The following is a 17,403-nucleotide window of genomic DNA, read 5'->3' as shown; positions in this document are numbered from 1 at the left end:
ATCCAAGGTGGGAGTTGCCCCAACTAAAGATGGTGAGGAAGGTGTCCCAAGATGGAGTGGCTGCTTTCAATGATGGGGTGGGGGACTGGGAGGTGGCGTTGAGTGGCGAGTTCAGAGATGCAGCTCTGTGGCATGCAGTATTGTGGCTTGTAGCTGTCCTTGGACCCAGTGCAGTGTCCCCAGGTGGAGGCTACCGCGTGTAGGGGACTGTGGTTGCAGTCTCCAAGATGGAGGTGACTGGGGGAGCCCCACTTTGGTAGATGGGGGTCCACATAGGAGTGGTGGCCAGGATTCTTGCGGGTTGGTAGCGACCAGGTGTCCTGTGTGGGAGCGGTGGCTGGGATTCCTGCACAGGTGCTGATGCCGGGGTCCTACTCAGGCACCTGGAGGTCGTGTGTGGATAAGGGGTCTGAAGACCTGTGTGACATGGTGGCTGTGATTCCTGCCAGTGCCTCACTTTTGCTGAGGCTGGCTTTGAACTTGTGATCCTCCTGTCTCAGCCTCCCCAGCCGCTGGGATTACAGGTGTGTGCCACTGCACCCAGCTCCTCATTCAGTTTTCTTTTGTGTAGTTGTAGATGGACAAAATGCCTTCATTTGTTTATTTTTATGTGGTGCCGAGGATCCAACCCAGGGCTTCACACATACCAGACAAATGCTCTGCCACTGAGCTGCAGCTCCAGCCCCCTTCATTCAATTTGACATTGTAAAAACACAAAGGACAGTATTAGTTGAAGATGAGGGATGATCAGATACTAGGACACATTGTGTGAAAATCCACATATCCATGTTGAAGTTGTTGGACTTTAAATCCAGCAACTTTGCTGCCCATCAGACCTGGACAAGCTGATCCCAATTGCATTGAGTCATGGATGAAGTGTTCTCCAGTGGACCACACCTGGCAGACCAGCCCTCAGGGACCCTGATGAGAGCACTTCACAGATGAAGGCAAATTCATAAAAGATGGGGTACATTTTGCTGGATAGGCAGTGGTCACTCCGGACTCCTCTGTTGAGGCAGAATCTCTGTCTCAGAAAACTTCAGCTCAAAAGGCAAAATTTATTGCTCTGACCTGAGCACTTCAGTTGTCAGCAAAAACTATGTAAATACACAGTCTCAAAATATGCTTTCACCATCCTTCATGTTCATGGGGACTTATATATTTTTTAAAAGGGGGTAATTAACCCAGGAGGAAAAGACATAAAATTGGGCAGGATATTCTTAATCGATATGGGCTACAATATGGGCTCCCAGGAAAGTTGCATTTATACATTGCCACGGCCACCAAAGAGAAAACACCATGGTCACTCGGGGCAATCAGAGAGCTGACAGAGAGGCCAGAATAGGTGCCCGCAGGGAACAGGAAGGAAATACAGGGCTTAAATGTGGTCCTTCTGCCCGACCCTCTACCAGGATGGAGCCCAGCTATTCCCAACATGAAAGTAATTGGTTTAAGACTGAGAAGGAAAGGTGTCTCCCGGGTGATCTATAAACATGTGAGGTTTGTGCCCATGACAGTCCTCACCAAGGGCCAAGGCTTCCACAGGAACCCAAACTATAAGATGAGTACCCTTTGAGGATTTGGAGGTGGACTTCACTGACCACCAGGCTCACGGGGCTGTATATCTTTTGGTCTTTGTGAGCTCATGCGCTGGCTGGGTGGTGCCAGGATGCTCCCCTGGGAAACTTCCCAGAGTGGATAAGCCAATAACTGATGTCTTAAACAATGGGCCAGCTTTTGTGGCAGAGGTGATACAGTTATTGGCCCGGAGTTCCAATATCCAATGGAAATTCCATCCTGCCTGTGGGCCACAGCATTCTGGTACAGTTAAAAGGAGAGCTGGAACTTCAAAGGCTCAGTTAGGCAAACTGGGCAGGTCATTCACTGGCAGTGGGATGACATCCTCCCTATTGCACCGTTAAGGATTAGGTCCACTGCCATCAAGGGGACAGGACTCTTTCCCTATGAGCTAGTGTATGGGAGACCTCCCCCACTTATCAAGGGACTACAGGGAGGCTTAAGAAAAATAGAGAATTAACCCTGAGGGGACAGCTTCAGGCCTTAGGGAACCCTTTACAGGTTCTCCTCCAGTGGGTTAGAGAAAGGTTGCCAGTAGTTTGACCAGAGGGGCAGCTCCTTCAAGGCTGGAGATGCAGTCTGGGTCAAAGAATGGAATACTCAGCCCCTGGGGCCTCTTTGGAAGGGCCCTTACCCCAACTACAATAAAGGTTACAGAGCCAGGTCCCTAGATTCATGACACCAGGCTCAGAGCCTGCAGCTGTGGACTGGGAGTGCTCTCCAGAAGCTGCTACACTCCTGTGAAGACCATGGGGGGGGGGGGGAAGCAAGCACAGGAGAAGCTCGAGGATCAGGAGACAACAGCCCTGCTCTAGTCACTCCCAGGGCTGACCAGCCTGCGCACGGCCAAGCCACTCGGGGGCTGGCTGGTCAATGCACAGCAGAAGACAGACCTACCACAGGCAAATGCCGCAGTCTGGCTGGGCACAGAATCACGAGCCACCACACAGCTTGTAGATTCAAACAGCAACTCTTTATTCCCGAACTCACACCAGCCGTCTACAATCACGTTCTGGGGAAATCCACGTTCTCTGCCCAAATCCACCCTCAGTGGGCTTCTGTCTCCCAAAAAATACTGTCTGAATCCCGTGAGAATTCAAGGGGAACTCAGGCAGCAGCATAGGCCCTATTCCCAGCAGGAATAACCTTAAACCTTAAACCTGGAACCTAAACCGGGAACGCCCTAAACCTGGATTATAAACCGGGAACACCCTAAACCCGGATCCGCCCTGGTCCTTGAGCAAGGTCACCTACATGCAATGTCACTGCAAAATGTCCTATTTCCACGAGTCCTTCCACTAAGCAACATGGGGTACGCTGGCAAGGAAATTGTCATACCTACTTGGCTAATGGCTCCCAGCATCTCCCCACTTCTGATTAATTAAACAACAAGCAATGTGGCTTAAGGACCGTGCCTGGTAGGTTGTCCAATTCAACATATGGTTCTTACCCGTCATCGGAAAACTGACCTTTAGGCGTCAGCCTCCTGTCTTAGGTTGATACCACTGCAATTGGATCATACCCGTCACTGACTACCGGTCCAGCATATAGCCATTGGCCCCCAAATTTTAGACCATCACTAGCAAAAGGGAGGAGGATACAGAAATGCCACGAGACCAAGCCAATTGACGGCTCCTTGGGAAAAATTGCATCACTGGTGACACCATCAGCAAAGATATGCCAGCACTACCACAATTAACATGGGGTGCGCTGGCAAGGAAATAAAAATTGCATCACTGGTGACACCATCAGCAAAGATATGCCAGCATTACCACAATTCGCTGCACCAAACGATAGTTACATAGTCCAGGCAAGTTCTGCAAGCAGTTCAAAGCAGAGGAATCTATCAATATGTCCATTTCCTCCCAAAATCCGTTTCCTCCCAAAGTAAGTTGACTCCTTGATTGAGCATTACTTGTTGAGTTATATTCATTGATGCATCAGTTTATACAGTTTACTGTGATAGCTATCATAGAAGCTGTAGTTTGGTTTTATCTTTGTCTTCACCGGCACTGGGATGAAGATAGGAATTCTGGCAATGATGCTAAAGAGACATTATCCTGAAAAGAATTATTAAATATAATGAAAAGGAAAGGTGAAAGTAAACAAACAGATCTGTTAACCTACTTTAAAAACAATCCTTAACAGCTGTTTACCTAATTTAAATTAGTAAACAAACAGATCTGTTAACCACCTTTAAAAACAATCCTTAACAGCTGTTTACCTAATTTAAATTAAACCATTAAAATCACGTGAATAAAAAAAATAATAATAATTTGGATCCATTTTTTCATGAGCGCTCCTCATGTAAGAAATATGGACATACGCACATACAGACATACAACACAAAACACAAGAGTGCACACAAATGTACAACACATAAGAAAATAGTAAAGGCCTTGTAGCTTTACCTGGGTGAAATCTCCATTGCAATGTTTAAAAACTCCACAGTCAAAAAATAAAACTGATCAGAAAAACATTAACCTAGGTTTGTATGAGCTCAAAAAATAAAAATAGAACCTGATGATGTGGAAAAATGCAATAATAAAATAGCTATTGAAAAAAGCTCCCTGGTTAATCACTGTCGTAGATGTAAGAATAGCCAAGCTGGAGCTCTGGATATCAGCTGTTATGGATTTGAGTCAAATCATCTTCTTTTCGATCTGTAGAAATTGTTTTAGTTAATCTCTCTGGAATCCAAATCGGCTGCTGTTCTCCCTGTGGAAAAACACAAACAGACCCCCGACTCCAGACAATCACTGGGTCAGGACCTTTCCATTGTCCTGTTAGAATATCTTTCCAAAGTACTCTAGGCTTATGTACATTTTTTGGATACATGTGTCTTTCCGCAGCACTAAGTCCTGATGAATCTAAATTTTAAAAGTTTAGAGTAAAAAGCGTTATTTTAAGTTTATCTTTGGGGGATATATACCCCCTTCCAATTCCCTCTTTTTGCTTTAATAAGTATGTTTTAATAGTTTGATGAGCTCTTTCAACTATGCCTTGTCCCTGTGGATTGTATGGGATTCCTGTTATATGAGTAATACCAAATGATGAGCAAAATTGTTTAAAAGAGGTAGAGGTATAGCCAGGACCATTATCGTTTTTTAACTGTTTAGGAACGCCCACAGTGGCAAAATTTTGTAAGCAATGAGCTATAACATCTTTAGTTTTTTCTCCGGCATGAAGGGAGCCCATCAAAAATCCAGAAGAAGTATCAACTGTAACGTGTAAATATTTTAATCTTCCAAATTCTGGCAAGTGTGTGACGTCCATCTGCCAAATATGGTTAGGTATCAGTCCTCTAGGATTGACTCCAAGATTAACTTGTGGTAAAAATGTCACACAATTTTGACATTGTTTTATTATATGTCTGGCTTGTTCCTTAGTTATTTTAAAACGCTTTTGTAAAGTATTAGCATTAACATGAAACCTTTTATGAAAATTTGTAGCTTCTTCAAATGTAGAGAAAATATGTATGTCATGTGTAGTTTTATCTGCTAAATCATTGCCTAAACTAAGGGCTCCAGGCAATCCTGTATGTGCCCTAATATGTCCTATAAAGAATGGATCTTTTCTGTCCCAGATTAGACTTTGTATAGTGGAAAACAAAGAGAAAACAGTAGAAGAAGGGGAAATCCTACCAGCATCTTCAAGAGATACTATAGCATTAACTACATACTGACTATCAGAAAATAAATTAAATACAGAATCTTTAAACATCACAAAAGCTTGTAAAACTGCATTAAACTCTACCTTTTGAGCTGATTGTTTGGGTACTAAAAATGTAAAAGTTTGATCAGGGGTAACTACTGCTGCTGTACCATTATTTGACCCATCAGTGAATATATTTGGAGCATTCATGATAGGTGTTTTTCTTGTCATTTTAGGAAAAACTACAGGATGCTTAGACCAAAAAGACAACAAAGGATTAGATGGTAAGTGATTATCAAATGAAACATTAGATTTACACATGATTATTGCCCAAGTATTTAACTCATTAGCTAACTCATCAATTTGATCCATAGTATATGGAGTAATAATTTTATTGGGAGAAATTCCAAACACTCCCTTCGCTGCTTTTATTCCTTTGAGTATTAATTGTCCTACAGCCTCAGGATACCTAGTAAGAATAGTGTTAGGAGAATAAGATAAATGTATCCACAATAATGGACCTTCTTGCCAAAATACTCCTGTAGGAATATTTTTTGTTGGTAGTACAATAAATAATAAAGGCAAACTTATATCAATTCTATCCAAATGTATATTTTCCATATATGTTTCAATAATTTTTAATGCCTTTCTTGCTTTAGGAGTTAACATGCGGGGTGAATTTGGATCTGATGGACCTTTTAGAATATCAAATAAAGGTCCCAACTCTCCTGTTGGTATACCTAGATAAGGCCTTATCCAATTTATGTCTCCCAATAACTTTTGAAAGTCGTTAAGTGATTTGAGTTGATCTACTCGTATTTGAATTTTTGGTGGACGGACCATGGTTGAGGATAATAGAACTCCTAAATAATTAATTGGAAAATTTAATTGTACTTTATCTATTGCTATCTCTAGATTATAATTTTTTAATAAGTTTGTAAGTGTGGCATAACATTCCAGCAATATGTTTTTATTTTTATGTGCCAATAATACATCATCCATATAGTGAAATATTTGTAGTTCAGGATTTTGATTTCTAAGTGGCTGGATTGCTTTGTTAACATATATTTGACACATAGTTGGACTGTTAGCCATCCCTTGAGGGAGTACTTTCTATTCATATCTCTGATCAGGACCTTCATGATTTAATGCAGGGATAGTAAATGCAAAACGTGGACTATCCTCGGGATGAATTGGAATTGAAAAAAAACAATCTTTAATATCTATAGCTAAAACATGCCAGGTTTTTGGCAAAGCAGACAATTGAGGAATCCCTGATTGAGCAGGTCCCATAATAACCATCTCATTATTAATGGCTCTTAAATCTTGCAATAATCTCCATTTACCAGATTTCTTTTTGATGACAAAAATGGGAGTATTATGGGGAGATATGGAAGGTTGTATATGTCCTTCCGCTAATTGTTGTTTGACCAGATCATGGGCTACTTGTGTCTTTTCTTTAGTCAGGGGCCACTGAGGAACCCACACTGGTCTTTCTGATTTCCAAGTAATTTTGATTGTCTCAGTGGCCCTTTCTGAAAATACAACCCATGTCTGTCTGTTCCTTGATCTATTTGTATTGGTGCTGCTATACCTTGCCCTTGTTTTTCTAATCTTTTTTCTTTCCTAAAGCCTTGTCTAGCCCTAGTAGTGGGCGCATTAGGATTGATGTTATTTGTTAACGTCAAACCTAATTGATCTAAGACATCTCGTCCCCATAAATTTATAGGAAGATGATCCAATACATATGGCTGTATAGTTCCTTCACATCCTTCAGGATCCTTCCAATCTAATATCATAGAACTTCTATGGGGATTAGTTGCCACTCCTAGGCCTCGAAGCGTTTGAGTGGCTTGTTGTAATGGCCAATGTTTTGGCCATTCTTGATGAGATATGATGCTAAGGTCAGCTCCTGTGTCCAGTATCCCATTAAACTCATGACCTTGAATATTTAGTATTAGCATTGGGCGAGAATCTAAATTTAAAGACAACATAGCCCAATCTACACCTGTGGAGCCTAATCCCCTGGAACCTCTTTCTACACTATGACTAGGAAATTTATTATGTAGGCTGGGTATTATTAACAACTGTGCTATTCTATCTCCAGGTGAAATGATAACGGTGCTGATAACGCCAAGGTCGCAGGTTCGTTCCCCGTACGGGCCACCAAATGCCGCAGTCTGGCTGGGCACAGAATCACGAGCCACCACACAGCTTGTAGATTCAAACAGCAACTCTTTATTCCCGAACTCACACCAGCCGTCTACAATCACGTTCTGGGGAAATCCACGTTCTCTGCCCAAATCCACCCCCACTGGGCTTCTGTCTCCCAAAAAATACTGTCTGAATCCCGTGAGAATTCAAGGGGAACTCAGGCAGCAGCATACGCCCTATTCCCAGCAGGAATAACCTTAAACCTTAAACCTGGAACCTAAACCGGGAACGCCCTAAACCCGGATTATAAACCGGGAACACCCTAAACCCGGATCCTCCCTGGTCCTTGAGCAAGGTCACCTACATGCAATGTCACTGCAAAATGTCCTATTTCCACGAGTCCTTCCACTAAGCAACATGGGGTACGCTGGCAAGGAAATTGTCATACCTACTTGGCTAATGGCTCCCAGCAGGCAAATGGACCCCTTCCGCCTCTCAGATAGTGCTCATGCTGTAAGGCATTGCCACCCCGCCCTTCTAGCCATACAGATAGATCTGTTGCTACTGGTTTGGTAACAGTAACTCCCACTGACTGACTCTTGGTAACAAACTTTCCCTTATACTTTTTTGACCTTTCTTATATAGGTTTTCTAGGGTTGGTTTGGTGTTTTCAGTTTGAAATTGTTAAAGTGCACTGTTTAACCTATATGTGGGTCTATTATATAAGTTGGTTGCCTTTGACTGTCTTAAGGGGACTCTACCCCACTCTGTCTCATTGATGAAAAGCATGTTAACTATATGTCAAGCCAATCTATTATAACCAAGAGATGATTAAAAAAAAAAAAACATATATTTAGGACCTGTCCCAACAGGAAGATGCTACAGGTGGATGACTGTTCATCTCTAAAGAGGAAAAAGAGGTCCATTGGAAAAGAACTTGATCTAGGAGGTCCACAGTGTTAGGGTGAAGATGACTGGCCACCCAGAGGATTATTGCCACTTATGGTCCTGCTACCTCGGTACAAGATGACAGTTGGGACTCTAGAACGCCTATGTACATGCTAAATAGGATTATTCACTTACAAGCTGGACTGAAAATTATTATTAATTAGCAGTGACCTCCGAGCCACGCAACAGACCCAGATGTGAGCAGCTATCTATTAAAACCACTTGGCATTAGATTACCTACTGGCTGAGGAGGAAAATATATATGAAAATTCAACAGCTCACACTGTTGCATGCAAATAGATGATTATGGACAAGCCGTTAAAGCCAACCACGTAAGAAAACTAGCCCATATGCCGGTTCAAACCTGGAAGGGCATTAAAGCTTGGGATCCAAACTCTCTATTTGCAGGATGGTTTTCAACTTTTGGTGAATTCAAAAGCTTAATTGGTATAATGGGTATTCATTCCGCTGTTAACCTGTTTGTTGCTCCATGTTTGTGCATTAAAACTGTTAGATCCAGTATAGAAACAGTTGTTAAAATAGGACAACAACTAATGCATTGGCATAATATTAGCCTTTAAGCCTAAAGGATGATGATAATGCTATTTAATTTAAAAGATTAAATTATGAGGAGCATCTTGAAAGGGGGGAATTGTAGTGGCACCCCTCCTCCACAGAAAATCTTAATTAAGCTTCTCCAGAAACCCTCACCATAATTGTTCTTAGACTCTTAGCAAAAATTTCTGCAAAAGAATTTTCAAATGGGGGTGGGAGTGAGGTCGGGGTGAGTGGGGGTTGGGTGGGGGTGGTTGGGGTGGGTGGGGGGGAGAGGGGAGGTGTTTACAGAAACAAAGTACAACTAACCCAAGGCCTTCTGCACAGAGGGGTTTGCATTTCAAAGGACACTATCAGGTCCTTGGAGGCCAGCTGGTGAGAAGGAAGGGGAGAACTCTCCCTTTCCCAGGCACTGATTTTCAGAGTGTCCTTGATTTTCTATCCAGGCCTGGTTGACTGCCCAGAATAATAGAAAAAATCTGCTTTCATGCAGATGTCTGCAGGTTGTGAGCCTCTGAGCCCCTCCTCTACACACTGGGTATAAAGTTCTGAAACTTTCTGAACTCGGGGTTCACAGGGATTGACTGATGGTGGTGGAAAGCCCTGCCTCTGAGCCTCGCTGCAGCCAGTAAACCCGCTTCCTGCTAATTCCTTACTGTCCACCTCCATCTGTCCTACAACAGGACCGAGGCCTTAAGGTCCCACAGAGACCAGTGGCCCCGTGCCCCTGTTGGGATGAAAAGGGAATCCAGGGAATTCAGACTTCCTGGGGCTTTTGGATGCTGGTGCTTACACGACAATATTTTGGGGAAAATATTAGGGGAAAAACTAAACTCATGACATTGGGGGCATTTGGGGACAAATGCAGTGTGACCCAAAGTGTTTTTCTGCTAGTGATGATTGTACTTGTGTGAGGGCCCCTTGGGCCATTTTGGGTGCTGGTGACCATGGTTCCCATTGGCTGCTTGTGGCACAGAATGTCACCACCTCCTGAGGAGGTATGTCCCTGCAGAGCTAAGAATGTGAGCCACACAGTGGGACAGGTGCTCTTTGGCCTGACACCCAAGGCACCCAAACACCTGTGGGCTGTCAAAAGAAAGCAGTCCTGCAGACCGGGTGGTCCAGGGGGTGTCACTTTGTCAACTGGGCACTGGCTGCAGCAGGGCTGTTACAGACCACCTTGTCCCATGGACAGTTGGGCCCGGCCAGCCCCACAGGCCTCCAGGGCCCAGAGCTGCCAGTGGGCTCTGCAGACTGAGTGCTGAGGTGCTGCCCTTGGCCCCTGGGGTGCCAGATGTCCTCCCTGTCCCTCACGCAGTGGCTCTCCACCCAGAGATGGGGAGGCTGTCCCTGAATTGGCTGATACCTTTTCCTCCATCCCTTGGAGGGCTGGAGATTGAGGCCAGTGTGCGCTCACAGGACACTGAATGCCTCTGCAGGGAGCCTCGGTGCCCTTGCAGCAAGCCACCAGCAGGCAGGGCATGACCTTCAGCAAGCCCCAGAGGCAGGACATTCTGGTCATCCATTGCGTAGATGACATTCTGAGAGTAGGGCAGCTCAAAAAACCAGTGGAGGTGACTCTGGGCTTGTTGCTGACACAATGATAGGCACTCGTGAGGGCAGTAGACCCAATAAACTCTAGACTCCCACAACAGGGTGATTCCTGGAGGCCCCCTGGACAGGAAGCTAGAGGTGCATGCCAGCTACAGGGAAGCAGACACCTTTGGCTTTGGTGACACCCACTGATCATGAAGGAGGCCCATGAGCTGGTGGGCTCCTATGGGGAGCAGGGGCAGTGTGTGCTCCACCTGGGGTTCCTTCAGGCCCCTTAGTCAAGTGACCTGCAAAGCAGCCAGTTTTGGATGGGAGCCTTGCGTCACAGGCCTCGGGAGGCATTCACCCCGTCACGGTCCAGGCACTGTCTCTGGGACCTTAGGAGCTGGCCCAGTGATACCACAGGTGTCCATGACCTCCGTGCATGGTTTCTGGTTTCCGTGGCAACAGGAAATCCCAACTGGGGTGCATCAGCCTATTGGCTTTGGGACACACAAGTTGTCAAGGTGTCTGCCGAGAGCGCCCCTATTGAATGGTAACCCCTGCGTTCCACTGGGCGCTGGTGGGGCGACAGTCTGGGGCTGGGGTGCCACATGTACTGTTAGTTCCTGAGTTGCTGGCATTGGGTGCTTACAGATGCCACAATAATATTGGACACGTTCAACAGACGCCATCCGTCACCAGATGGAAATGAGGCATCTGAGACGGGCCCAGCCAGGACCAGGGTCTAGTGAGGCTCTGTGAACAAACAGCGGGTTTGCCAGAGGGGCTGAGCCACAAGGGGGCAAGATTTGACGATGCAACCTGACTTTCGACGGTTTTGCAGAGCTAAAGGTCTCTGGGTCCCACTGGGCCACAGCAGCCATCAGGCCATGACTGAGGCAGGACCTGGATGTTTTCCCAATGTGCGGCACTGTGTGCGGGGCAATGGCTGTGCGCCCCCGACCCCCCACTCTTGTTGCTGGTCACTGACTCAGGCCATCGGGTCAGCTTAGCTACCTGGTCAGGAGAATGGCACCCCAATGACTGGACTCCCACAGGGTCCCTGTGGAGGGGAGGACTTTGGTGGCAGTTTGTTCCCTAGGAGGGGCAGATGTTGGCCCCTCGTGGATGCTCAGAGCAAAGGGTCTTTGAACGTGGAACAGCGTGGAACTCCTGTGATCACGCCAGCTGCACCAACAGGCAGCAGCAATCACCTGCTGGATACATGGATGGGAGACATGAAAGTCCACTTCAGCTGCAGGAGTGGGCTGGCCCAGGGACCCCGAAGCTGTTGAGGTCAAGGATGAGCCTCCATCTGGAGATTCGGGACAGTGGGTCCAGATGGTTCAAAGAAAAGAAATTGTTCCCAAAGAAAACCAGAGACATTACCGAGAACTAGACACTGCCTGGGTCTGGCCTGTTGACCCCTCAGGGCCCATACCTTACTGTCCCCAGCCACCCAGGTCAGGGCCCGTCCCAACCGATGCTGAAGCAGCACAAGACGCCCTGGTGCAGAAGAGGAGCGGTTTTATTTGGTGGGGAGCAGGGGAGGTTCCGCACACCTGGGGGGAGGAGGGGGCGCAGGCTCCCAGGGACGAGGCAGCCTTGTCATTTTGTAGGACGTGGGGCCAGCCTTCCCTGTCCTGGGCAGGAGCTGGTAGACTGCAGCAAGAAGTGGGTCTGTGGGGAGAAGAGCCCAGTCAGCAGGTAGACTCAAGGTCATGGACTCTTTTTGGGGGGGTTGGTGCGGGGGATTGAACTCAGGGGCGCTCGACCACTGAGCAACGTCCCCAATGCTATTTTGTATTTTCTTTAGAGATAGGGCCTCATTGAGTTGTTGAGTGCCTTGCTTTTGCTGAGACTGGCTTTGAACTTGCAATCCTCCTGCCTCGGCCTCTCAAGCTGCTGGATTACAGGCTTGTGCCACTCGCCCAACAAGGTCTTATTGGTATTGATCCAACATCAAATGGCCCTCCAGGGGGATAGGCGGAGGCCGAGACCCTGGAGCTAGAGGCTTGGCCTCAGTCACAAGGGTAGCCCAGGCTGGATCATGCATTTGAGAGTGTGTGTCCATGAGCTCAAGTGGACTTGCGTGTGGTGATTCTGGATGTGTGTGCTCAGTTCTTGCTCTTTCTTTTGTGCTTTGTGCCTGATGAGGTGAGCATCTGCTCCATCACATGCTCCCACCATGAGGCACTGCCTCACCGTGACAAGGGTCGCCCATCAATCATGGACTGGAAACAAACTGTGGGCCCAAACAAACCTTTTGTCTCTATAAGTTAATTAATTCAGACATCTCATGACAGTGATTGACAGCTAACTAATGTAGATGTCATGTTGCCTTCTACCAGCAGAGTAACAGACTGTCCCAGATCCTGTGGAGCAGGGAGCCACACTAACCAGCAGAGCAGAGACCAGGGTCCGTCCTGCAAGGCTTAGACCTTGACGACAAATTCCAGTCCATTGATCAGCTTGTCTAGATAATGAAAAACAAACAACCCATCAAAAGAACAGTCTACAGCCATGGTCTAGAGGTGCAGGAGTCCCGGAAGAGCCATATTCCTCTTGAGCTGCAGGGCCAGCAAGTGGGAGTTCTGGACTCTAGGCCATGCTTGGGCCAGCAAGAAGAGGGACAGGCCCCCATCTACTGGACAGTCCAGCTAGTCTCAGTGTCAGGGCCAAGGAGGATAGGCTTTCTACCTCAAAACTTTCCGGATACTTCAGGGAAACAAAGAAAACAAAACCAAGGTAAGGTGAAAGCAGAGGTCCGAGCTGCCTGCCCTGTGGTGTGCAGGGACAAAACCCCTGGGGACATGGCTGCTCTTGCAGAGGGGGAGAGAGCTTGGAAGCACCACTTACTAAGAATATCATGCACCAGGGTGACATCCAAGAGTTTGAGAACGTCGTTGACCAGAGGGCACACCTGAGCCAGGCAGAGAGGGGAGTTAGCAAAGGGGCAGCAGTGGGACACCCGGGAGCAGCATCGTCTCTATTGGGGGTTCTCTGGGGAAGGTTTCCGTCACTTCTCTGTGTCTAAGCGTTTGATTCTGAGCAGGTTTGGGGACGAATGTCTCAGGCACTTTAGGCAGAAGGAGAAACTAAAGGCATGAGGGACGTTGGGAAGGGGCCTGAATGTCATGCTGAGGTGCGTTCACTCTGTGACTTTGCCTTTGTGGAAGGTTCTGGAAGGTGGTTTCTGGCCCTAGGAGACACCCGAGCCTAGCCTGGAAGACCTCTGGTCTGCAGCCATGGAGGGCTGGTGGGGCTTCTCAGGCAGGGCCGACCCAGTTCAGCTGCGGTGTGGACAGGCACGGGGCCTGGACCAGACTGTAGCCCACCGAGGCATTTGGAGGGACGGAAAGAACCATGGACAGATGTAGCAACCGACAGACTGATGGACGGGTGGATTTACTTCTTAAACCGTGGGACTCAGGTAGCTCACCCCAGGACTCTCTCAGCCTGAGAATCTCTGAGGCGCACGGATCAGGGGAGCCCCCAGCCCAGCCCACCTACCTTGCCCTGCACCAGCTCAGGAAGGACTTTATTCAAGATGCCCGTGAGGTTGTCCACGAGGTCTTGAATGGGGAGGGAAGCGATTCTGGAAGAGAAAAGCTGTGGGTGTGACTCAGGAGCCCAGGGTGGACCTGGAAAACTCTTGAGAGGGACACAGTGTCAGCATCAGACCAGGCCTGTCCCCTCACCCCATGTGCAGCCAGGGTCCTACCCAGAGGGAGCCACGCCCTGCACACACAGGCACCAGGGGGAGGAGGAGCCTACAGCCCCAGGACAGGGCAGGTGTTCCACAGGACATCAAAATATGACCCATGCTCTGTGAGGAGCTAGGAGGACTCCTGAGATGGCACGTGAAGACCTTGGCCATGGGGCCATGACTCCTGCCTGTTGGGTATGATCTCAGCCTTCCCAGGTGACAGGGGACTGAAACCAGCAACCTAGTGAGGCTTCATGTCTGTTTCCCCCTTAAGGGACCCAACACTTCACTCCTGATGTCTTGGGGGCTTGATCAGTGACCGTGTAGTTCTACGTTACAGATAAGCAAGTCACAGCCACGCAGGAGAAGACCATTCAAGTTCAGAGGCCCTTCACCTCCCCTCAGCCCTGTCATAGCTGGGGCTTAAACTCAGATATATTGTTGCCAAATCCAACGTCAAATTAGTCATGGTGGCCTAACAAGGATAAGTGAAAACTTTACCCTTCCATTTACTAATTAATCTGTCCATACATCTGTCCACATATATCCATCCATCCATCCTTCTCTCCACACGTTTAACCATCTAAACATCCATCCCTCTGTTAGTCATCCATTCATCACCCAACCACCCACCCACCCTCTCCTCCACCCACCCACCATATCCCCACAATCTGGTTATGCATCGTCCCTTCCATCCTCTTCCTCTTCCATTTTCCCAACATTCCATCTTTCCATCCATCCACCCACCATTCTGCTCTGTTCCTCAGGGGCAGAGAGTCAGTCCTCAGCCTTACCCGTTAAGCAGGGAGATCCGCAGGCTGCCAGGGGAATGGGTGCAGTCACCAAGCACCAGGTGGCTCTTTCCCTCACTGTCACTCTCAACCAAGAGTTCCGCAGTGATGTTGAGCTTCACGTCCAGCTCCAGCAGACTTCCCACCAGGCCCCTGGAGAGGAGGGAACGCTGATGGCATCTGGCCTCCACATTCCACGGTGCAGGTGGTTTTTCCCCTTTTCAGGCACGTGAGCCTCACCTGACCCCACCTTGCCCACAGGTGCACGCAGCTCACTTCCCCCAGGAGACCCAAGGCTCACAGAGGTCAAGTGAGTTCCCTCGGCACCCAAGGTTGCTCGGCAGAGTGGCAAATGAGTTGCAGACGGAGGCTCAGGTCATTGCACTCCCACCCCCTGGTGCCTCCCCAGAGACCTCAGGTCTCCCTTGCTGAGCCACCATTCCTTCCACCCTGGGGACCTACTCACGTATTCACTTTAAGTATCAATCCCAGCGGGATGGTGACGTAGAGGCGATGGCCATCAGGGGTCTGGACAAGACCGAGTTCCAACAGCTGGGGATTGGTGACCTTGATGCTGTCCAGGGTGCAACATCGGAGGGAGAAACATCAGCTCCTCAAGCCTCAAACCTGGACACCACCTTCAACCCCAGAGACCATCCAAGGGGAGGAGGAGCTGCCCACCAGGACCACGGAAGACAATGTGGGTGTCTTGCAGCCAGAGCCACACGGGTGCTCAGCCTCACAGCACTTCTCCCAGCCTCTGCCAAGATTGGATCCTGACATGTATGATGCCCTCTTCGTCTCAGGTCTATGAGGTTGTCCAGGAGGGGACTGTGTCTGGGTTGGTGGCCTGCTCTGTGCCAGCACAGGGACTTACCAAGGAAGGGGCTGCCCTTGTGGGTGGATGGGAAGGTGGGTGGATGGATATGCAGGTGGGTGGATGGCAGAGGAAGGGGTCAAATGAAGGAAAGCTTGTCTGGACAGATGGATGGACGGACGGATGGATGGTTGGATGGTGGGAATAGTGGTAAGTCTGCACCAACGTCTAAGGGCCTGAATCACTCAAACGTAAGTCTGTCTCTCTGCCAGTCAGGGAGCCAGAGCCAGATGCTCGGGAATGGCTTTGACCCAGTCCCATCCAGGCCCAGGCTGTGGCCGCTCACAGACACCCTAGTGCTTCTGGCTCAGTGAGCTCTGGGGCGTCCCATGGGAAGCACCACTTCAGAACTTTCCACAGACACCGCCTGGCTCTGATAGGTCACTGATGACACCTTGGAGGCGGGAGCTGATGTTCTCCTACCTCCATCAAAGGCCGCTGTGTTCTCAGGGGCGGGGGGCAGGGAGGAGATGGCAGTGGTGCAGAGGAAAAGGGCTGGGCCCTGGACTCAGGAGGTTAGAGTGACATTCCTTGCTCTGCATCTCATTGAGTGAGTACAGGCCTGTCCCTGTGCTCATGTCCCCATCTGAGAACTGGGCATCATTAAGCTGACCTTGAAGGGTTGTCCTGAGGACTGTAGATGGTTCTGGAGCCCCAGGATGTGCTTCAGGGACTGGGAGAAGAGGGCCAGTGTCCCTGCCAGACTGAGTCCTGGCTCCAGGCTCAGGCCACCGCCCCCTCCCTCAGGGCTGCCACCTGGGGCTGGCAGATCTCAGCTGCTTCTGGGGACCAGGGCAGTATTGTAGGTCAACTCACGAGAGGATGTTGTTCAGGATGGGGAGAGAGGAAGTCAGTTTCCCAAGTAAGCCTCCAACCAGGCCACCGGAAGTGCCCCCTCCAGTCTTCAGGATGTCCAGAAGCGGGAGGTTTTCCAGAATGCCCAGCAGACCCCCGGAGAGCAGGCCTTTGCTGAGAGCTGGAAATGAGTAGAAGGGCCTCTGAGGGCACCTCTGTCATCTGTCATCTCCAGGCCCTCAGTCCCTCTCCCCTGTTCATCTGTGCACCTTCTCCTAACAGATGGGGGGTTGTTTATGCACACCTGTGCACACACGCACACACATGTACGTACACACATCCGACAGAAGCTGTCACAGACTTACCCCCTGTCAAGCCGCCAGCAAGATCCTGGGGATTTGAAGGCAGGGCTGGAGACTGATCCAAAGGCAGAATCGGGTCCAGGGGCACGGGCAGGCCTGCGAGCTGGGCTGTGGCGTGGGCCAGCAGCCCACAGAAGACAACGAGGGCCCCAGTGGGAAACATCTCTAGGTATCTGTGGACAGAATGAGTTCAACGTGGCACAAATATGAGGAGAATCTGTCCACGGCCTGCCCTATTCCCCTAGTGGGTGGTGTTCTCATTCATCTCCTCCCTAGAGCACCCGGAGGTGATCAGCACTAATGGCTAGACTGCTGGGCGTTTTCTCTGTGCCAGGCGACAGGTGGATGACTGTACCCTGGGTGACTGATTTCATCTTCAGCATCTCCTGAGACATGGGTCCCTATCACCTGCATAGGTGAAGAAACACAGACCTAGTGACCACA

The 17,403-nt window shown here is 48.8% G+C and overlaps 1 protein-coding gene across 1 annotated transcript; it reads right to left on the bottom strand.

The window, feature by feature from the left end:
• Window positions 1-12,860: 12,860 nt before the first annotated feature.
• LOC114084066 (BPI fold-containing family A member 1-like) lies at window positions 12,861-17,122 on the bottom strand. The gene is made up of 7 exons (XM_071607377.1): window positions 16,963-17,122; window positions 16,619-16,778; window positions 15,392-15,499; window positions 14,929-15,078; window positions 13,939-14,023; window positions 13,285-13,348; window positions 12,861-12,901 (listed from the first exon to the last, which is right to left on the bottom strand). Exons 1-7 carry the CDS (start codon window positions 17,120-17,122, stop codon window positions 12,861-12,863), a joined length of 768 nt encoding a protein of 255 aa, XP_071463478.1.
• Window positions 17,123-17,403: the final 281 nt, after the last annotated feature.

The sequence above is a fragment of the Marmota flaviventris genome, chromosome 2 (genome assembly GCF_047511675.1).
Source record: "Marmota flaviventris isolate mMarFla1 chromosome 2, mMarFla1.hap1, whole genome shotgun sequence".
NCBI classification, from domain to species: domain Eukaryota; kingdom Metazoa; phylum Chordata; class Mammalia; order Rodentia; family Sciuridae; genus Marmota; species Marmota flaviventris.
This window is presented reverse-complemented; position numbering and strand designations above follow the sequence as displayed.